Below are 23,657 nucleotides of genomic sequence, written 5' to 3'. Positions count from 1 at the left end.
ATTTTGTGTCCTGAAATCTACAACAGTAGAAAAGAGCACGGTTGTATCCATCCTATCTTTGCCAAACTAAACATCTCAAGGTCTTCAAGAGCTGCCTTCGTAGAATGTCATGCCCACCTCTCAGATCACCTGCCTTGCTCTTTCCGGGACCAATTCATTTCCCCCTCTCTAAATTCTTCTTAGGATGATATCTACAACTGGGCATGTATCTGAGGTAGGATTCGACTAATGTAGAATAGGGTGAGACCATCACTTTCATTGATATTTCCATTGACCTTGTTGTAGCCATGTTGCATGATTAAGTCATGCTAAATTGTGAGTAACAGTTTCAATAGAATAGAATAGAATAGAATAGAATAGAATAGAATAGAATAGAATAGAATAGAATAGAATAGAATAGAATAACAGAGTAGAGTAGAACAGAACAGAACATGGAGTGGAGTGGAACGGAACGGAACAGAACAGAACAGAACAGAATAACAGAGTAGAGTAGAGTAGGGTAGAGTAGAACAGAACAGAACAGAACATGGAGTGGAGTGGAGTGGAGTGGAATGGAATGGAATGGAATAGAATAGAATAGAATAGAATAGAATTCTTTATTGGCCAGATGTGGTTGGACACACAAAGAATTTGTCTTGGTGCAAATGTTCTCAATGTACATAAAAGAAACGATACATTCATCAAGCATCATAAGGAACAACATTTAATGATAGTTACAGAGTACAAAAAGCAATCAAATCATACTAGGAAATAGTCAATATAGTAAGGATACAACCGACAAAGTTACAGTCATATAGTCACAAGTGGGAGGAGATGGGTGATAAGGGGTGATGGGAAGATTAATAGTAGTAGTAATGCAGACTTTGTAAATAGTTGGATGGTGTTGAGGGAATTATTTGTTTAGCAAAGTGATGGCATTCGGGAAAAAACTGTCCTTGTGCCTAGATGTTCTGGAGTGCAATGCTCTATGGCGTCATTTTGAGGGAAGGAGTTGAAACAGTATGTCAGGGATGTGAAGAGTCTGTAGATATTTTCACAGCCCTCTTTTTGACTCATGCAGTATACAGGTCCTCCATGGAAGGCAGGTTGGTAGAAAAGTTTTATGAGTTGACAATTAACTTATAGAACCGTGTTACTGCCATGATTCGCTTAAAAAACTGTGGCAAGAAAAGTCATAAAATAGGGGCACTTAACAAACGTCTCCTTTAGCAAGGAGACTACTCCTCGGGCTCAATTGTAGCTGTACTTCATGAACTACCTGTATATAGTTGTATATACATAATTCTCAGAAAGTATGTTTGCCCTCGGGTCAAATTCCGCCTTTTGAAGTTCTCTGCATCCTTAAATTGATGATGCCACATGCCTTTAATGCAATACTTTCATGACAGAAGCAACTCTTCCTTTCTCCGAGGGGAATAAATTAAGGCAGTTGTTTAAAGGTGGTTCTCTAAGTTAGCCCAGCCTTATGCTGGAAGTGTGCGTGGTAGGTGTGTGTTTAATTTTTTGCTTTGATCCTTAGGAAGAATGTTGAAGTGAAATGCCTGTAAAGAAAATTATGCTTTTAAGTTGCTTTTGCAGATATGTATGTATGTATGTATGTATGTATGTATGTATGTATAGGTATAGGAACATATATGATCATCAAGATACATTTCACCAAATGTAATCAGGCAATGCACTTACACAGAAAGAAGGAAGTTTTCTGAATTCTTTTGTACAATTTTCTCCTCCCATTTTCTGCACAAAAGCTTTCCGAGCTCTCGTTTCAGTCCTCCTCCTCCTTCCAACTTACCTTTTTAATGTATTTTTATAAGGCGGGATTTCAGTGGGCACCTTTTATTCTCTTTATAATTGCAGAGGAGATGCCTTAAATGGAAGCAGCTTGGTAGCCAGATGGCTTAAGTGTAGCTTCCCAGGAACAGACAACTAAGTAGATTTTTTTTGCCATAATCTTGATGTGCGTAAAATGCTTGTGAAAATTTGACTTCTTTACCCTTTTTCCGTCTCTGCCCTCAAAAAAAGCTTAGCCACGATTAGACTAATCCATTAGATGCACTAAGTGAGAGAGCAAATTAACTTGTGGAAGATACACAATTACATTCCTGGGCATCATTTTGAGGCAAAAATGTACATTGTGGAAAGTGATGTCACCTGTGGTAAAACAGTGGGACTATTGTCCGTGTTCCAACTTTCTCCCCCCAACACAGTTACTAGCTTTTTGGGATGTGTTAGAAAAGTGCAATAACAAGTTTGATCCCTGATCAACATCAATAAAGGATAACATTTGTAGCTCAGGTTTGACATGAGGGGTCTTTGGTCCTCTCCGAGCCTTGCTTGTTTTCTTGCAGATGTTTCATTACCCCAAACCAAGTAACATCATCAGTGTTAATAAGGAATGGGATTTGTTCTGAATTTATATTCTAGCGGCTTGCCCTGAGGTGGTGTTTAGAGGTTCTTTGTTTAAGTAAAGGTAAAGGTTCCCCTCGCACATACATGCTAGTCATTTCCGGCTCTAGGGGGCAGTGCTCATCTCCATTACAAAGCCAAAGAGCCAGCGCTGTCCGAAGACGTCTCTGTGGTCATGTGGACACACAACTAAACACCGAAGGTGCATGGAACGCTGTTACCTTCCCACCAAACTGGTCCCTATTTTTCTACTTGCATTTTTTACATGCTTTAGAACTGCTAGGTTGGCAGAAGCTGGGACAAGTAAGGGGAGCTCACTCCATTATGCGGTGCTAGGGATTCGAACTGCCAAACTGCCAACCTTTCTGATCGACAAACTCAACGTCTTAAAAGAAGTCATACAGCCCAACCAAAGAACCTCTAAGATCACCCCAGGGCAAGCCACTAAAACATGAACTGAGAGCAAATCCCATTCCTTACTAGCACTGAGGATGTTACCTCGTTTGGGTCATGAAAAGTCTACAAAAAAGTCACCAACCTCAGAGAGCACCAAGGACCCCTCATGGTCAACATCAGCTAATGAGAAGAAACACAAAAAAGTCGGAAATCGTGAAGGACGTTCAAGTATTTCCTAACCATGTTTGTTTAATCACTGAGTTTGTAATGTGCAAAAGACATCAGGATCCACATCTGCCCACCCCAGATTCTCGGGAAGGACTTGATAGGTGGATAAAAATACCCAAAATACCAAATTCAGACTGAACATCTGGCTGACAGTACCATGAACCTTATTAATAAAATTCTAGGAATTCCACTGTTGAAAATACACTACTTGCTTCTGTCATCCATGAGTATCTGTTAGGCAATTAACACATCTCCTGATCTATTATCTTGTTACCTTGTCAGGACTGACAGATTTTGAGGAGGGTCCAGGACTCCAGTCTCACTTCCAAGCAAGGAAAGAGCTATGAATAAACTGGATTCAGCTGGGAATTGTGACACTGATTTCAGCTGTAGTATAACAAGGATATAACATCATCTCCAGAAAGATATTGTTACTGGAGCTCCACCTTTTAAAAGAAAAACGGTGGGGCTGGGAGAAAAACGGCTTGTTAGAGATCTCTTGAGATGTATCTTTGCTTCACTCCATCACAGAAGTTAGAGAGATCTCTGTAAAGAAAGGAAGTTGCCTCTGCGGCAAAGCGTTTTGTGGGGCAGTGTGAGTTGTGCTATCAGACTGCAGGAGGCTGGGTCATCACTGTTAAACCTGAAATCCCCTCCCCACAAAATCATGACTTAGACTTAGAACAGAGGTGTTATTCAGCAGGTCCTGACCAGTTGTGGAGAACCAGTAGCGGAAATTTTGAGTAGTTCAGAGAACCGGCAAATGCTACCGCTGACTGGTCCCGCCCCCATCTATTCTCTTCCTCCCGAGTCCCAGCTGATCAGCTGGGTCTTCTTTGGCTGCCCTGCACAGGAGAACAGAGTTGGAAAGCAGGTTAGTGGAGTGGGGTGGGAATGGGGATTTTATGGTATCCTTCCCCTGCCACGCCCACCAAGTCACGCTCACAGAACCAGTAGCAAAAAAAATTGAATCCCACCACTGACTTAGAATAAGATTATTGTCACTTTGAATGTACACTAATCGGCATGCATTAAAATGAAAATTTCATTGCATGCAGCTCTCAAAGGGTCACCCCTTCCGATATATACTACATAACCATGACTTAAACAAAAATTACCTACATATCTATATACCCAAATCATGGACCTTGTATGAAACTGGTTCAGATTTTCAGAAGAAAATGAATCTTAAACAAGAGTCAGAAATTTGGGGTTTGCTTTTTCTTTCCAGATTTCTTTTCCCTCTTTGGGAGGGAAAAAAGAGCACTTATCCATTCTAAGCCTGAACTTCTTCTGAAGGTTCCTTTTTATATATTTCTGGAACACGACATCTTTTCTTTACTCATCCTTTTTTATGGCCTTTTTTTTTCTACTCGGGGTTGATCCATGTAAAGTCATCCTCTCCAGGGTTATCAGCTCAAAACAGTTGATATTTTGATTCAAATTAGAATTCATACAGGCAAAATAGGTTGTGTAGCCACAACTGAATTTTAATAGACTGAAAATTAAATAATTCTTCTTCTTCTTCTTCTTCTTCTTCTTCTTCTTCTTCTTCTTCTTCTTCTTCTTCTTCTTCTTCTTCTTCTTCTTCTTCTTCTTCTTCTTCTTCTTCTTCTTCTTCTTCTTCTTCTTCTTCTTCTTCTCCTTCTCCTTCTCCTTCTCCTTCTCCTTCTCCTTCTCCTTCTCCTCCTCCTCCTCCTCCTCCTCCTCCTCCTCCTCCTGGCATGTTGTGAAGTAAACTACCATCTTCATTTTCTTTTCACAAATGTCTGTGAGCCTCAGGCAGATTCCATCAGCAATAAAAAAAAAAACCCTATGGAAATAGGAAACAAAACTGGAGGATGTCTGCAACCCAGGGCTTTATTTGAAAGTGCGTTCACCTGTTTGTGGGGAAAAAGACAAAATGATGGAGACTCCTAAAGGGGTTGACTGCCTCTGTGGGAAACCCTGGGGCTACTAAGAGCTACCGCACTCAAATTGCCTGATCTTAGCCCTTTCTCAATTGTTATTTTTACAACAGGAAAATGCAGGTTTTTGGAGAAACAATTTAAGAGGCACTTGGAACAAAGAAGTGGGTGTTTTGTGAGTGGCCTGTTTCCCAGAATAACAGAGTTGGAAGGGAGATTGGAAGTCTTCTACCCCAACGCCCAACTCAAACAGGAGACCCTACCATTCCAGAGAAATGCTTGTCTTCTTAAAAACCACCAGTTTTGCAGCACCCACAACTTCTGGAGGCAAATTATTCCACCGATTAATTGTTCTCACTGTCAGGAAATTTCCCCCTTAGTTCTTGATTGTTTATCTCCTGGATTAGTCTCCACCCATTGCTTCCTGTTCTGCCTTCTGGTTCTTTGGAGAATAGCTTGACTCCCTCTTCTTTGGGGCATCCCCAGATTGGCCTCTTTTCTTGGGAGAGCCACAACCCCCCATCTTGGATATAAATAAACCCATTTCTAAGTTCAGGAACAACTAAGGATGTGTGATCCTTAGAGAAATTCCTAGCAGGTTGTAACTTCTTTCTGGGATCAGCGTGCCCAGAGCAGTGCTTTTCAAACTTTGCAAGGTAAGATGTGTGGACTTCAACTCCCAGAATTTTCATAAACACGTCGTACCTGTTTCTGACTTTGATTAACTTTTGGGAAATCAACTAAAGGTAACTAGGGGCTACCATCTCTTTCCCCTTTCTTTTTTCTCCTTTTTCCTTCTCCTTCTCTCTCTCTCCTCTTTCTTTCTCCTTTCTGCACTCCAGTTCCTGTCTATCTCTCTTTTTCTCTCAAACACATTCAAACATATTGTAGGCAGTGGAGAAGACGGCCTTCATGGAGACCCAAGCTCTGTTGCAAAGGGGGCTTAAACAGTGGTGGGATTCAACTTTTTTTTACGACAGGTTCTGTGGCCGTGGCTTGGTGGGTGTGGTAGGGGAAGGTTACTGCAAAACCCCCATTCCCTCCCCACCGCACTTAACCTGCTTTCCAGCTCCGTTCTCCTGTGCAGGGCAACCAAAGGAGACCCAGCCGATCAGCTGGGACTCAATGGGAAGCAGGGAATAGATGGGGTTGGCGGGGCCAGTCAGAGGCGGGATTTGCCGGTTCTACGAACTAAGAACTTCTGCTACCGGTTCTCCAGAACTGATAAGAACCTGCTGACTACCACCTGGGCTTAAAGCAATTTTTAAGTCCAGAACAAGCCAGTAACTCTCAGAAGTAGCTTGAATGGACACCTCCCTGATTCGCTGGCGTAAAAGGAGGAGTTGGAAAAGGACCGTACAACCAAATTTGAAAAGAATTCAAGTTATTATAGCCAATCTTAATAAAAGTAGTTTGAGCCTTCTTGTAGGGTTGATTTCCTGGACTGATCTATCTAGTAGGGATGACACATGGACAGAGTGTGGTTTTTTTTTAAAAAAAGGTAGTTTCTTTATGATAATCCAGAACAGTGCATCATTACCCATCTTGTGATGGTAAAAGTTAGCAGCTAGGCTTCTTGCTCATTGTGCCAAAGCACACCAGATCCCTGGGTTGTGAAAACCACTGATACCTAACCTACATATATACGTGGGCATGTACGTACGCGTGTATAAAAATACAAAGATAATCCTAAAAAATTTCCATAGGAATTGGCTCAGCTATTATTGATTCACAGAGCACAGCAAAACATCACTGCATGAATTAGCAAACAGCTGTTTCTAATTTGAGTTTAGAACTGTACACAGAGGAACTTGTTTTAGTGTTCACTCCTTTCATTTATAATGAATTTTAATCACTGCTACAGGTGAGAAAAATGTAGAAACAAGCTTGTATCTTGTGGAAGAAACAAAGGAGAGACAGATGCTAACAGATTTACAGTCTGTGATAAAAGGAAATGTTTTGGTACACTTTACATGTAATTAGGGTGCAGCTGTTTGCAGTCCCAAACCGTGAGGCTCCGAAGAATATACTGTCTCTGCTAGTCCAGAGGGAGCAGAGCAAAAACAGTGATCCAATCCTGAAAGCATTGAGTTTTACTCTTGAATCTCACATAAAACTTCTTTCTCTGCTCCACCCCTTTTCACATCTTTTAGGGAGGAGGATGGTGTAGCTTGCTAAATGAAATTCATGGGGTGGAGGCAACAAAGGGGTCTGAATTACATCCCGAGTTTGATTTGAGCTATTTATCTCTTGACCCAAGGCTTTCAAAGTTCGGTGAGTCGGTTGCTTGATTGACAGGACAGTTCGTTGCATGAATGCAAGCCAGATAGAGTTCAAGGGGGTTTGCCCCAAGGAGGTGGCGGGGGGAGAGGGAGGAGGAGAGAGAGAGAGAGAGAGAGAGAGATGAGTGATTGCAAATCTAGTTTATAGGTAACAATTAGGCTGCTTTTTATGTCTATTTTGGGAAAGGATTTCCTGATTCGAAGAGTCTTTTCTAAGCTGCCTAGACAAGATTTTGCACTGGAAAATGGGGAACAATCAGATCAGACAGGTACAATTCCATTGAGACTTTCATCTTCAAGAACTAACAGAACCAAGGAATTCGCAATTCCTAATTCTCTTCTTTGGTTCCCCTGTGATTTAAACCAGTAACACTTTGGAAGCATCCCAACCAGAGGTCATCCCAACCATCCCAATTCAGCAGGTTCTGACCAGTTCTGGAGAACCAGTAGCGGACATTTTGAGTAGTTCAGAGAACCAGCCAATACCACCTCTGACTGGCCCCGCCAACCCCATTGAGTCTCAGCTGATGGGCTGGGTCTCCTTTGGTTGCCCTGCACAGGAGAATGGAGCTGGAAAGTAGGTTAGTGGGGTGGGGAGGGAAGGGGGATTTTGCAGTATCCTTCCCCTGCCATGCCCACCAAGCCATGACTACCAAGCCACACCACGCCCATCAAGCCACACCACGCCCACCAAGCCACGCCCACAGAACTGGCAGTAAAAAAATTTGAATCCCACCACTGATTTCTACTGCTATACTCACTATTAGGATCCCAGTTCTGAGTTCTGGTTTTGGGTTCCAGATCTGTGGTTTTAACATCAGGTGAAGAAGAACTTTTTCCGTTCATCCAAATTATTTAAATCATGACTTTTTCTGGGCTTTTCTCCTAATACTAATATCTTTTTCATCTTCATTATCTCTTGGTTCCCATTTTGGAAAAAAAAAATTTTTTTTTGTGGCGCTGAAGCCTAGTCTAAAAGATAAATGAGGTCTGGGTATGATTTATATGACGGTTTGAAGAACCTTCTTGTTACGAGAGGAAGCAATGTGTTTATTTGGGTGTATCCTGTTTGCAATTAGCTTTCTCGTGATTAAGATAAATGTAAGTAGCCTTGTATAATGCACTGAACATTACGCTGCTAAATGACTGCACTGTTTAGTGATGGATTATTGACTGTTTGTGGTGGACATACCGTGACCTGCCTATTTTTTTCTTCAACCAAGCGGCTTTCCATCAACTGCTTAACATCTTTTTCCTTCTAATTAAACTTCCATCTAACTTCCTTCCTTCCTACTACCCCTTTTCCAAAGTTGCTTGCATATTTTTTAGTTCCTGGTGACAGACGTTTTCCACGGTTGGACTAGAAGACCAGAAGACGTTTTTGGTCACCATGATGTAAAAAAGATGTTGAGACTCTAGAAAGATTGCAGAAAAGAGCAACAAAGATTATGAGGGGACTGAAGGCTAAAACATATGAGGAACGGTTGAAGGAACTGGGCATGGCTAGTTTAATGAAAAGAAGGACTAGGATTGACATGATAGCAGTGTTATGATATCTCAGGGGCTGCCACAAAGAAGAGGGAGCCAAGCTATTCCCCAAAGCACCTGAAGGCAGGACAAGAAGCAATGGGTGGAAACTAATCCAGGAAAAAAAACCAACCTAGAACTAAGGAGGAATTTCCTGAGAGTTAGAACAATTAACCAGTGGAACAGCTTGTTTCCAGAAGTTGTGAATGCTTCAACACTGGAAGTTTTTAAAAAGATGTTGGACAACCATTTATCTGAAGTGGTGTAAGGCTTCCTGCCTAAGCAGGGGGTTGGACTAGAAGACCTCTAAGGTCCCTTCCAACTCTTGTTATTCTATTCTGTTCCTTTCCTTTCCATTCCATTCCATTCCTTATTCTATTCCATTCCATTCCACTCCACTCCAATTTCTTTCTCTATTCTATTCTATTCTATTCTATTCTATTCTATTCTATTCTATTCTATTCTATTCTATTCTACTCTACTCTACTCTACGCTACTCTTCTCTTCTCTACTCTACTCTACTCTACTCTACTCTACTCTACTCTACTCTACTCTACTCTACTCTACTCTATTCTATTCTATTCTATTCTATTCTAATTCACTACCTCCAAGGTCCCTTCCAGCCCTAGAATTCTATGATTCCATGATTCTGCTCTGAAAACTCTCTGACCCTTTCCATCCGCCTCCCCTACAGCAGCAGCAGCTTGAATTTCCCCGGAGGACCCCAGCTGGCACGAGGTGGGAATAAGCCTGTGCAGTGGTTTGCTGGTCCTTCCTCGCTGAATTTAATCGAGGGAGCAAGCAGGCAGCCAGCTGAATCTTTCCAACCAGAAGAGCCTATTAATTCAAGTCCTTCGGGTAGGTGGGTAGAGAGGCAGCCTCCCGCTTCCTGGTCGGTGAGGGAGGCCTCCCGTGACAATAGCTGACAGAGGCTGTCCAGGGCAAGGTTTAGAAACTTGCTCATTATGGCCTCTGTCATTGATTTACAATTGGCAGAGTTCGGCTTAATTTCTCATCCGTGCAAGTCATGATCGGAGGCGCCAGCAGCACAAATCGGGCACGGGGCGATGCGTTAGGCACCTCAAACAAAATGGAGAGATTTTTTTTTCCCCCCGTTGCAGTGCAGTGCCTTCTTTGGCAGGAGGACGGATGTAGAGAGCTCGCAAGAAGCGTCCTCCGGCAGGCGTTTCTTCATACCTGGTTTGCCTTCAGGTGTTGTAAAATGGAAAGTTTGGGTTGATGCTGCTCATGGAATGGGCCCAGATCAGTTGACAGCAAGACTTTTTTTTTTTTTGGGGGGAGGAAAAAGGTGTAGTATTCTAATGGGCACCAAAATGTTATACTCAAAATTAGCAGAGTTGGGGGTGGGGTGGGGGTGGGGAAATGAAGAAATAGCTAATTGCAAGAAAAGCCTTTGCCTGACACAAAGGGTGAAATTATTGTGTATATTTCTGTATCTTACATCCCTGTCTCCATCTCGGCCACCATCTTCTACCTTATCTTTCTCTCACTATCGTCTCACTCTCATCTCTCTCTCTCTTTTTCTCTGTTCATCCATCCATCCTATCTCTCTATCTCTATTCAACTTCCATCTCTGTATCTATCTCTGTCTTCTATCTCCTATGTTTTCTATCTACCTTATCCTCTGGCTCTATGTATCTTCTATGTCTGTCTCTCTGTCTCTGTCTTTCTACATCTATCTATCTATCTATCTATCTATCTATCTATCTATCTATCTATCTATCTATCCATCTATCTATCCATCATCATCATCATCATCATCATCATCATCATCATCATCATCATCATCATCTCTATCATCTCTATCTCCTCTTCTGGCTCTAAGTATCTTCTATCTCTGTCTGTCTGTCTGTCTGTCTATCTGTGTCCATCCATCCATCCATCCATCCATCCATCCATCCATCCATCCATCATTTCTCTCTCTCTCTCTCACACACACACACATCTATCTGTTTATCCATTTATCTATCTATCTATCTATCATCCGTCCATCCATCTCTCCAACATCTTCTCCATATCTCCATCTCCATCTCATTTGTCTGTCTGTCTGTCTGTCTGTGTCCATCCATCATATCTCTCTCCCTCTCCCTCTCTCGCTCACATCTATCTCTTTATCTCCCCAACATCATCTCCATCATCTCTATCTCTATCTCACTTGTCTGTCCGCCTCTGTCTGTCTGTCTGTCTGTCTGTCTGTCTGTCCCATATACAATTCCGTTGATCGATTAACAATGTAAAAAAAAGAAAAGAAAGCAAGGCACACAGAGGGCCTGGCCAGTTCTGCCCACCGAAATGTTTCTGAGCAGAGCAAAGAAAACGAAAAGGAACACGGTCTCCATAATGCACCTTTACGGCAAAAGCCATTTTGACACTGCTGAGATGATGATGGCTTGTCGTTCATGCCGAGAAGAGCTTCGCTGTCACAGTGCAGTCCAAACAAAGCATGCAGGCTCGAATCTCGGTTGCCCCGTGTTCGGTTGGACTTTCTCCTAGGAAAATGCACATTCGATTTCAGCCATCAATACAAAGGAGGCCGATGGGGAATTACAGTGGTAGAGGATGCTGGAGGGTAGGTGATTTGCAGAAGAAGGTCACCTGCTTACAACCCTTCTTGGTGTGAGTTTTATAAAGTTGCGGTACAACTCCAGAGAAGGCCGCCTTCTCCCTTCCCCACTGTTCCAGCCTCACGCAGGCAAGGAACGTGGTCAGAAGACTTAGCTCAAGGACAGAAAGGGGTGAAATGTTTGGTATGCTAAAGCTTTCATTTTCCAGACCAGCTGGTTTGCCTCTGCAACCCAACAGGACAGACACAGACTTCAGAGGGTAATTAGGACTGCAGAAAAAAACAATTGCTACCAACCTGCCTTCAGTCGAGGACCTGTATACTGCACGAGTCAAAAAGAAGGCTGTGAAAGTATTTACAGACCCCTCACATCCCGGACATAAACTGTTTCAACTCCTTCCCTCAAAACGACGCTATAGAGCACTGCACACCAGAACAACTAGACACAAGGACAGTTTTTCCCCCAAATGCCATCACTCTGCTAAACAAATAATTCCCTCAACACTGTCCAACTATTCACTAAGCCTGCACTACTATTATGGTTACTATTAATCTTCCTATCCTTCCTTTCACTCATCTCCTCCCACTTATGACCGTGTGACTGTAACCTTGTTGCTTGCATCCCAACGATTTTTATTGACTGTTTCCTAGTATGATTTGATAGCTAAAAGGGCTTTTAAAGCCTTCCAAAGATCTGATTTTAATGACCTTTTGGATTTGGAGCTCCGGATATATTTTCTTCTCCGGCCAGGTCCACTTCTGCTGAGCTTCCCTGAAACAGCACCATGTTAGGTCAAAGGGCTTGGTAGGGAAGGGACCTCCTAACAGAAGGTTATGTTGAAGGAAAGAGGCAAGAGGTCATAATATGAAGCGGCTGAAGAAGTTTGCTAGCCATGAAATGGATTGCAAACAGCTGATTACAAACATGCATGGAGCTATGGTGGTTAGAATGCAGTATTTCAGGCTGACTTTTCCCACAGCCCGAAGTTCAATCCTGATGCATTCAAGATGGACTCAGCCTTCCCTCTTCCCGAGGTCGGTAAAATGAGGACCCGGATTGTCAGGGGGGCAAAAGGCTGACTTTGTAAATTGCTGAGAGAGGGCTGTAAAAACACCGGGAAGCAGTGTATAAGTCTTAGTGCTACTGATCCATGTGGATCCTCAGAGCAGAAGCAACCAGGGAGAGTTGAGCAAGGATCTGTATTGTTCTTGTGCATTTGTGAACAATGCAGACACAAGAAAGAGGAAAGCAATTGCGGTGATTGATGCTCGGATTGGGGGGTGGTGGAAAGATGCAGCTATGTAGAGTTAGCAGTCCTTTATGTTTGATCGATTCCAGCCGAACCCCGTTTTCCTTTCCTTTGCAAGGTGAAAGAGCTACACAAACCCAACCTAAATCGAGTCTGCATCCCAATTCTGGTATTTATTCCACAATATGGCAAAATTCCCCACCTTCCCTTCTCCACCCCCCCACCCCCCGGACAAACAGATTCCCAGGCGCCACGCTGTGGAAATGCTTGCCATCTCTGGCTAGTGCCGGAGTGGCTGCCATCTCACTGCAGAGTTGGCAGACGCGCAGGGCGCGAGGTTTGGCACTGCAGCCCGACTGGCTCTCCCAGCACAGAAGAGACGGAGCACCTTTAAAGTTAGATGCGTCGGTTTAAGAAGTTGCCTCTCCAGCTTGCAAACATCAAAACGAAATTTCCCGGCTCCTATTCGTGGCTGGGAAGCCATTGGACACATTGTCACATTGAGCTTTGACCCGTCATTTTTGGATTGCTTTAGTGCCCATGGAGTGGGGTGTTTTTTGGGGGTGGGGGTGGGGGGGGAATATTTTATCTTGCTTATGTGGCACAGTTATTAAGTGGTTCTCTGTGGTTCTGGGTCTGTGTGGGTGAAGGAGAGAGCCTGGCTGCCTTCTCTAATTGTTAGCCTTCTCCGTTTTGGACCGAACGGCTGTTTCTAGCCCATATGTTTTGAAATCCGTTCTGACTTATATTTGCATGGAGAGAAAAAAAAAAACGGTTTGCATTCTAGGACTGAATGCAGCAACCGGAGCTGCTCCTAGAAATGTTTGTGTCGCTCTGAGCCTGCTTCCCTTCTCCTTCCTTGACTGGCTGTTTATTGCTTTGGCAATCGAGTAGACAGGTGTTAAACCTGCTTGGGTGGTGGTGGGGGCCAGGAGGGGCAAGGGGGAAAGAGAAATGGCTTTGGATTCGTAGTGATCTCCTGTAACTGGAAATAGAAACTGTTTTTTCTGTTATGCCTTTTTTTTTTTAAAGAGACAGTTTTGTGCAAGGGAGAGAGAATTGCCCTTCTTGTTCTTCTGCTCAGATATCCCCTCTAAGCTGTTGTGCTGTTGGTTCTTTCGGGGGTTTTGTTTTGTTTTCTTCAGCAATGGGTTTTCTGTTTTCTTCCTTCTTCCCCCCCCCCTCTTCTCTTTCTCCCTCCTTCCTCCCACCGCCGATGGTAGCAGAAGGGCCCACAGTGTTGTGGAACGGCTGGCTTTGTCCCTGTTTTCACAGATGCACTGGGAATTGTTTTTAATCTCCTTTCTGCTTTCCCATTACAGATGGCGAAGACGACCCACAACTCTCTTGGGTAACTTCATCTCCCTCCAGCAAAGACGTTGCATCACCCACTCAGATGATAGGAGATGGGTGTGACCTCGGCATCGGAGAGGAGGAAGGGGGAAGCGGCCTGCCGTATCCCTGCCAGTTTTGCGATAAGTCCTTCATTCGCCTGAGCTACCTTAAAAGGCACGAGCAGATTCACAGCGACAAGCTACCGTTCAAATGCACCTACTGCAGCCGGCTTTTCAAGCACAAGAGGAGCAGAGACCGGCACATTAAACTGCACACGGGGGACAAGAAGTACCACTGCCACGAATGCGAGGCGGCCTTCTCCCGCAGCGACCACCTCAAGATCCACTTGAAGACCCACAGCTCCAGCAAACCCTTCAAGTGCACGGTCTGCAAGCGGGGATTCTCTTCCACCAGCTCCCTGCAGAGCCACATGCAAGCGCACAAGAAGAACAAGGAGCACCTGGCCAAGAGTGAGAAGGAGGCCAAGAAGGACGACTTTATGTGCGACTACTGCGAGGAGACCTTCAGCCAGACCGAAGAGCTGGAGAAGCACGTCATGGCCCGCCATCCGCAGTTGTCCGAAAAGGCTGACTTACAGTGCATCCATTGCCCGGAGGTCTTCGCCGATGAAAATGCTCTCCTGTCCCACATCCACCAAGCTCATGCCAACAAAAAACACAAGTGTCCTATGTGCCCTGAGCAGTTCTCTTCCGTGGAAGAAGTTTATTGCCACTTAGATAGCCATCGGCAGCCTGATTCCAGCAACCACAGCATCAGCCCAGACCCTGTCTTGGGCAGCGTGGCCTCCATGAGTAGTGCCACGCCAGATTCCAGCGCATCAGTGGAACGGGGCTCCACGCCCGACTCGACCTTGAAACCCTTGAGGGGACAGAAGAAAATGAGATCGTTGGAAAGGGAAGAAGGCCAGGCTTGGTCAAAGGTGGCCTACAGCTGCCCTTATTGCACCAAGCGTGACTTCAACAGTCTTGCTGTTTTGGAGATCCACCTGAAGACCATCCATACAGATAAACCTCAGCAGAACCACACATGCCAGATTTGCCTTGAATCCATGCCTACCTTATACAACCTGAACGAACATGTGCGGAAAGTGCATAAAAACCACGCCTATCCGATGATGCAGTTCAGCAACATCTCCGCTTTCCACTGTAACTATTGCCCAGAGATGTTTGCTGATATCAACAGCCTGCAGGAACACATCCGTGTCGCCCATTGTGGGCCAGGAGCCACAACGCAAGATGGCAACAACGCCTTCTTTTGCAACCAGTGTTCCATGGGCTTCCTCACCGAAGCTTCTCTGACGGAGCACATCCAGCAAACTCACTGCAACATCGGGAACTCGAAGTTGGATTCCCCCGTGGTTCAACCATCCCAGTCTTTTATGGAAGTGTACTCCTGTCCGTATTGCACGAACTCGCCCATTTTTGGCTCCATCCTCAAGCTAACAAAACATATTAAAGAAAACCACAAGAACATTCCACTGGCACACAACAAAAAATCCAAAGGTGAACAGAGCCCCGTGTCTTCGGATGTTGAAGTTTCTTCCCCCAAAAGACAACGGCTTTCTGCTTGCGTCCATTCTGTTTCCAATGGGGAATACCCATGTAATCAATGCGAGCTGAAGTTCTCCAACTTTGAAAGTTTCCAGACCCATCTGAAGTTGCACTTAGAGTTACTGTTAAGGAAGCAGTCATGTCCTCAGTGCAAAGAAGACTTCGACTCCCAGGAGTCTCTTCTGCAGCATCTCACCATCCATTATATGACGACCTCGACGCATTATGTCTGCGAGAGCTGTGACAAGCAATTTTCATCGGTGGATGATCTTCAGAAGCACCTCCTGGACATGCATACGTTTGTCTTGTACCATTGCACCCTGTGCCAAGAGGTTTTCGACTCCAAGGTATCCATCCAAGTGCACCTGGCAGTCAAGCACAGCAACGAGAAAAAAATGTACCGCTGCACAGCATGTAACTGGGATTTCCGGAAGGAGGCGGACCTCCAGATCCACGTGAAGCACAGCCATTTGGGGAACCCTGCCAAGTCACACAAGTGCATCTTTTGCGGGGAGACCTTCAGCACAGAGGTGGAGCTGCAGTGCCACATCACGACCCACAGCAAAAAATACAACTGCAAATTCTGCAGCAAGGCATTCCACGCCATTATTCTGCTCGAGAAACATTTGCGGGAGAAGCATTGTGTCTTTGACGCCGGTGCTGAGAATGGCACGGCCAATGGCATGACGCCAGCCAGCAAGAAGGCTGAGTCGACAGATATCCCAAACATGCTGATCAAAAACCCAGATACATCCAATAGCCACGAAGCTAGTGAGGATGACATCGATGCCTCTGAACCTATGTACGGTTGCGATATTTGTGGAGCTGCGTACACAATGGAGGTCCTGCTGCAGAACCATCGTTTGCGGGATCATAATATCCGACCCGGGGAGGATGATTGTTCCAGGAAGAAAGCAGAATTCATCAAAGGGAGTCACAAGTGTAATATCTGCTCAAGGACCTTTTTCTCAGAGAATGGCCTCCGGGAACACATGCAGACCCATCGGGGTCCAGCAAAGCATTATATGTGCCCTATTTGCGGGGAGCGCTTCCCATCGCTCCTGACCTTAACGGAGCATAAAGTAACTCACAGCAAGAGCTTGGACACGGGCACTTGTCGGATCTGCAAAATGCCACTGCAGAGCGAAGACGATTTCATTGAGCACTGCCAGATGCATCCTGACCTTAGGAATTCCCTCACCGGATTTCGTTGTGTTGTCTGCATGCAGACAGTCACCTCCACTCTGGAACTAAAAATCCACGGAACGTTCCATATGCAAAAATTGGTAGGGAACTCGGCTGCGTCATCGCCCAACGGCCAGGCTTTGCAGAAACTCTACAAGTGTGCTCTGTGCTTGAAAGACTTCAGAAACAAGCAAGACTTGGTGAAACTGGATGTTAATGGTCTACCATATGGACTGTGTGCTGCTTGCATGGCTCGAAGCACCAATGGACAGTCCTTCGGCCTGACCGTACCGGACATTAGCGAAAGACCTTGCGGTAGCCTGAGATGTCCAGAGTGTAGTGTCAAATTTGAAAGTGCCGAAGAGCTAGAGAGCCACCTCCAGCTGGATCACCGAGATCTGACGCCTGAAACCAGTGGCCAAAAGAAGGGTACACAGACATCTCCCATTCCCAGAGTAAGTACTGGCATAATTTTTCATAATTTCTCACTACGAACGATCAGTGCAAATCTGTATTCTGTTCAAACCTTTACAAGTTTGGAATGTATGCAGGTGGTTGTTGATGAATGACCACTTATTCAGGGACTGTTCAGGTGCAGAATTCTGCTGAATGAGTGGTATTTACAATTGGTCCTTGAAGTTCCAGCAGTCCCAACAATGATCATAGTTTTGGGTGCTTGGCAATTGGCCCAGAGTTTTGACCAACACAACACCTGGCAGTCACCCGATTCTCATTTGCAACTTTCCCTACCGGCTTCTCACAAGAAATTTCAATGGGGAAGCCTGCAGGAAATCAGAAGTCATGATCATTGTGGTTGTTGCCTAATGATCTACAATGATTTGCTTAACGATAGTAGCTGGGGGCGCTGCTGGAACTGTTATCACTAAGTGATGTGGTCACGTGACATTGCTCTTTGCAACCACATTGTATAGTGATGGAAACTCCAGTTCCGGTCATTAAGCAAGGATTACCTGTGCTGGGTTCCATCAGGTGAGAAAAAAAACCTTGCGTTCTATTCCATGCTGAAAATGTCTTTGTGTACCAAAGCTTAGGGTTAGTACATCAAATTCTGTTTATAAGGGAGTTCCATATGAAACGGGATAAAATTTTGGATTGGAGTACATCTTTCCTGACAGTCATTATTCTTTAAAAAAAACTTGACTATGAATGCCTAATTGCAAAAACGAAGCAGCAGAAGTTTCAGGTTTTTTTTTTTTCTTTTAAAAAGGATAAACTTTACTCTTTAGAAGTCATGGCGGTGGAGATGTTCTTTGGATATGTCATGTGACTTTATTTGCAGACTGGATCATTTGCTGGAAATAAAGATGGTTTCGTGGTTAAGTGATAATGAAGTGCCATACCCTAAATATATTTGTGTGAAGCCTTATCCCTCCGACGCTAATTCCAGGCAGAGTTGGAAAAATGTCTACAAATTGCTGTCATCGGCCTGAAAATTATTGGACGGGGAAGCAATGCATCTCAGTCAATCATTAATTTCTTACCGATATTTTTTTTTTCAATTCGAAATAACTTTTGCAGGAAAGATAACCGGATAATTTTTGCATCCCACTTCTTGGGGTCCTCTTAAAATTTCCAATTTTGAAGAAGGAAAAAGGATACAGTGGGACCCACCACACAATATGTTGTCCCACGTTCTTTAATCTTTCTGCTTTGCTCAGCCTCTAATGTGGAGGTTGGAAATGGGAATTCAGAAGTGCTCAGTTTTTACATCAAATTTTACATCAACATTCAGAACTTTGCAGAGTCGCTGGGAGTCAAACAAATGTGATCATCCTCTGCAGAAGACATTTTCTTAGACCTGTTTCATTTAGGTTCAGTTTCAGATGCTTGGCAATTGAGTCATATTGATGACAGTTGCACTGTTCCAGGGTCATACAAATAATAACAACAACAATATGGATAGTCCCATTGATATCAACCACTTTGGAGAAATATGAGCAATGGTGGTGCAGTGGTTAGAGTGCAGTACTGCAGGCTACTTTTGCTGACTGTTGGCTGTAGAGTAGCAGTTCAAATCTGACCAGGCTCAAGGTTGAATCAGTCTTCCATCCTTCTGAGGTGGGTAAAATGAGGACCCAGATTGCTGGGGGCAATAGCCTGACTCTGTAAACCGCTTAGAGAGGGCTGTAAAGCACTGTGAAGTGGTATATAAATCTAAGTGCTATTGCTAAGTGGGAAGTGAGGGAGGGAGGGAGGAAGAGGAAGGACAAATGAAGGAGGCATGGAAGGAAGGAACGTAGGGGAGGGAGGGGGAAGGAAGGAGAGAAGGGGTGTGGGTGTGTGTGTGTGAGAGAGAGAGAGAGTAAAGAGAGGATGGGAAGATGAAAAGAAGGAAGGATGGGTGGAAGGAAAGAAGGAAGGATGGGAGGAAGGAAGGAAGGAAGGAAGGAAGGAAGGAAGGAAGGAAGGAACATAGAGGAGGGAGGGGAAGGAAGGAGAGAAGGGGTGTGAGAGAGAGTAGAGAGAGAGGATGGGAAAATGAAAAGAAGGAAGGATGGGTGGAAGGAAGGAAGGAAGGAAGGAAGGAAGGAATATAGAGGAGGGAGGGGGAAGGAAGGAAGGAAGGGCCTTGGTGGAGTAGTAGTTAGAATGCAATATTGCAGGCTGGCTTAATGCTCATTGCCAGGAGTTCAATTCTGACCAGCTCAAGGTTGACTTAGATTTCCATCCTTCCGAGGTTGGTAAAATGAGGATCCAGATTGTTGGGGGAAAGAGGCTGACTCTGTAAACTGCTTAGAGAGGGATGTAAAGCACTGTGAAGCGGTAGATAAGTCTAAGTGCTATTGCTATTCAGCTCTACACAAAGCATTGACTTAAGTAGCAACCAGACTGGCCCTTGATCAGACTAAGATCTGCTTCCTGAATATGAACTTTTCCAGATAAATTTGCCACTCGCTTCAGTAATGAATTGGCTTGACTGTTTTCATCCTGTGGTGAACATCTGCCAAGGTTCCCAAGGCATTTGCAACCTTCCTTCCAATGTCCATTTGTGGCTCAGCTCACCCCTCATTCACGAGCACCCCAAACCCAGCTGAATAGGCTATCGAGGCACAAAACGTTTTCTGGGTGGCAAATAAAATGGGGAGGGGGCTGCCCAGATATTTTTGCCATCCTACCATTGGAATTATGTTGGATGGAGATCAAAAAGTGGCTCTGTCAATCATCCGTCAAGCATTTGAGGGGCTGCCCCAAAGAAGAGGCAGTCAAGCTATTCTCCAAAGAGTCGCAGAAGGCAGGGCAAGAAGCAACGGGTGGAAACTAATCAAGGAGAGAAGCGACCTAGAACTAGGGAGAAATTTTCTGACAGAACAATTCATTTGTGAAACAATAACTTGCCTCCAGAAGTTGTGGGTGCTTCAACGCTGTAGATTTTAAAGAAGAGATTGGACAACCGTTCATCTGATAAGGGTTTCTTGCTGGAGCATGGGGTTGGACTAGAAGACCTCCAAGGTCCCTTCCAACAGTGTAACTCTGGCCCAACACCCGTCTTTCTTCTCATTTGAGTCTGAAACGGCCTGACAAAGCAACTTTCTGTGATGAAGCTGGGAACAGTCACCCTGGAAGCCTTTGCCAGTGAGGGCAATATGTTGGGTTCAAAGGATTTTGGGGGGAGGGAGGGGGGACTTTGAAACAACCCCGAGCTATAACTCCTTTTGGCTTTGTTTCACTCCGTGCTTTGGCGCAGGGCTCCCTGGAGGTCAAGTGAATCAATGACTAGACCGGTCTCCAGCTGTGACATACGTCGAATTCTGCAGAGAATAAAATACAGAATGGAAACACCTCTCCCTTTGGCGTGAAGCCTCCTGGGCTTTCGTCAACCCGAACCACTTATTACCCTGGTCCTCCGATCTTTCTACTTTTTCTTTCTTTCTCGATGTTGCACTTTGCCCTCTGCCACTTAAAGAACAGGGCCTTGGCTTTTATGTCAGGCTAATTCTAGCGTTGTGTGGCTGCAGACAGACAGTGGCACTTCAAACTCTCATTGCACAGTTGTGTGTGTGTGTGTTTTTTTAAAAAAACCTACTATTCTTCTGGCTACCTCACAGTCGCCATGAGTGGAAATGGATGCTGTCCCCTTCACACCTACCTTTAACTATCTCTCTTCAAGAAGCGCTTCCACATTTCATCTTTTCTCTGGAGAGATTTTTAAGTTCTTCAACAAAGTAAATGTGTTGAATGGGATCCCAAGAGAGCAGGGTTTTTTTTCTTCCCCTGTAGAAGATAAAGAAAAAAAAAAAATCAGAATTCATATTTGTGCCAAATTACAATTTACCCAAGGTATTGGCGTATATGCTCATATTTTAGTTCCGTCGTTCTACTTTATTGTTAACAAAAGCGAGTCCTCCTAATAGACTGATGGATGCAAACAGAGCCTATGCCCTTTTGTCTAACCCAGAGGCCTCCATACTTGGCAACTTTTAAGACTTGTGGAGTTCAACTTCCAGAATTCCTGAGTCATCCAAGCTGGCTGGGGAATTCTGGGAGTTGAGGTCCACAAGTCTCTGTGTATATATAAAATATATCTAAAAACGAAATACCACTCACGCATCGTCACAAAATCTCCAGAATCATAAAGCCTAACAAACTTGAAATTTGGCATGTATGTTCCTCATGGCTTCTAGGTGCTCACTAAGAAAAGATTTTTAGAAATGACCAACAGAGCATTAGTATTTCCTATATTATTATTATTATTATTATTATTATTATTATTATTATTATTATTATTATTATTATTATTATTATTATTATTACGTTCTGATGCTAAGGAGTTCTACTCTCTCTCCCCACTTGAAAACAAATCAAATGCAAAACACAAGCAGAGGAGAGGAATTTCAGTTTCAGTTTTGCTTTCACAGCAGCAACCAGCTTTAGTACAGAATAATTGAGCTAAGCCACATCCAGGCTCCTTGCTGTCTCCTTGCTCACACAGCAAATACTGTTTCAGTTTCCATGTTTCAGTTTCCAAACAGCCCTCAACTTTCTCACACACTGACAGGACGATTGCCAGATGAATACCGATAGATGCTGGTAGGCAGAGGCAGAATTTCCACCCCCCCTTATTTTCCTCCCCCAAAACTAAGCCCGATCACATAGTTTAGTAGCGAAGCACCGGTACAGTGTATATTTTTGAATAAGACTGCTTGAAAGTCAACTCAAATATTTTAGCAGATTTCAGAATTATAGGTAGGGGTCCCTGAGCGCTCATAGCATTTTTCAGAGAACAGTAAATTTCAGTAGCTTGTTAAAGAGCTACATCAAAGATAGCTAGGGAAACTAAATTGAACAACACACTGTTCTCTGTTTTCTAATCTCTTGTTGACTTGTAGTACAACAGGTAAAATGTAGCTTTTATGCAGCCAGCCTTGTATGTGAAATACTAACTGAGCTGTCCAAGTGACGTTACTACTCTATAATTCTTGACCAGTTCTTCCTCTTCTTCTTTGTTTCCTGGATCACGATTGATTTTTCCCTCCCTCTTACACAGAGCCTAACAGTGGAGGATTAGGGAAAAATAAGATACAGTCAGAGAAAAGCTATGTTGAGATTACATGAAAAACTGTAGGAGTGCATGTTTCGATTAAATACAAGCCTGTCTTGGTATCTCGACTCAGAAGGGAAAGAAAAGTAGACATGAAATAGGGGAAGTTCACTGGATTTTAGTACCACAGGACTATTCAGGGCATCTGGGAAACTTAGCAACTGAGACTTAGAACATTTTCAAAATAACTTAAGAGTAAACACTGAGGGGGAAAGTATCATGATAAAGAAGCATTTGAGAAACAATTATAGATAAGATAATTTTGTTTGATTTGGTAATTCTCTTTTAATGACATGATAGCACAACCGGAAAAGGAGTACGTCTTTCCTTCCTTCCTCCTTCCTTCCTTCCTTCCTTCCCTTCTCTTCCTTCCTTCCTTCCTTCCTTCCTTCCTTCCTTCCTTCCTCCTCCTCCTCCTCCTCCTCCTCCTCCTCCTCCCCTCCTCCTCCTCCTCCTCCTCCTCCTCCTCCTCCTCCTCCCTCCTCCTCCTTCTTCTTCTTCTTCTTCTTCTTCTTCTTCTTCTTCTTCTTCTTCTTCTTCTTCTTCTTCTTCTTCTTCTTTCTTCTTCTTCTCTCTCTCTCTCTCTCTCTCTCTCTCTCTCTCTCTCTCTCTCTCTTTCTGAATTCCTACCCTGGACATTAAGCTATTTTTCGTGACATTGCTTCCAAGCAGCGAGATTTTTTGCTGCTTGGTTTGGTAATGTGAAGTGACTTGTTCTGCAAGGAATAAAAATAGAAGGAAATTTTAGCTCCCAAGCTTCTAATGGACTTCACCTTCTGACGTGATTGCTTTAAATTTTAATATTGATGCTAATCATTCCTAGACATTTTGTCCTTGTTGTCATAGCTAAGAAGGTACAACCTCGCCATTTTTAAATACAAACCTCTTGTCAGATTGAATAAAACAAGCAAGTGTCATTGCTTCTTCCTTGCTCTCCAGCTAAGCTTCTATATAGCCTGGCACAGGAAATAAACGAGAAAAAGGGAAAAAGAATAAAGAGAGGAAAAAAAATCCCAAGTCATGTTTCAGTATAGATTGCTGGGATTTTCTACAATTCATATTTTTACTTCCAAGGGAATGCGTGCGAGCTATTTTGTCGATATTGTCTAATTTCTTGAACATATTTTTCTGCAATCACATTCTCTTATTTAAAGACCAAACATGTTTCCCTGTTTATTGGGTGTGTGTATGTGTATGTTGGACTAGAAGACCTCCAAGGTCCCTTACAAATCTCTTATTCTGTTATTCCTGCGCTCAATAACTAGTGGTGATAATATCTACTTACCATATAGATGTGTTTTTTTTCCATAATTGATCTATCTCTAACTTGGTCCTCTGATTTTTGAATGGCGCAACCTCTGAATCCATCCAACATAACAGACTTCTTCATTCTTAAAGTCCTGATAGTTTGGTGTATACAGTACTT

At 43.8% G+C, this 23,657-nt stretch overlaps 1 protein-coding gene across 2 annotated transcripts in view; it reads left to right on the top strand.

Moving 5' to 3' along the window:
* Positions 1-23,657, top strand: part of ZNF423 (zinc finger protein 423) — a 254,995-nt gene that overhangs the window by 114,599 nt on the left and 116,739 nt on the right. For both annotated transcript variants that reach the window (XM_087940679.1, XM_087940678.1), the window contains exon 4: positions 13,903-17,126. In XM_087940679.1, the coding sequence (XP_087796805.1) occupies positions 13,903-17,126 (3,224 nt within the window). The remainder of the gene's footprint in view (positions 1-13,902; positions 17,127-23,657) is intronic.

Source organism: Pseudonaja textilis, chromosome 11 (assembly GCF_049901715.1).
Source record: "Pseudonaja textilis isolate UNSWEBS1 chromosome 11, rPseTex1.2, whole genome shotgun sequence".
In the NCBI taxonomy this organism is placed as follows: Eukaryota; Metazoa; Chordata; class Lepidosauria; order Squamata; family Elapidae; genus Pseudonaja; species Pseudonaja textilis.
Note: the sequence above shows the minus strand (reverse complement) of the source record. Positions and strands in the feature narration are given on the sequence as shown.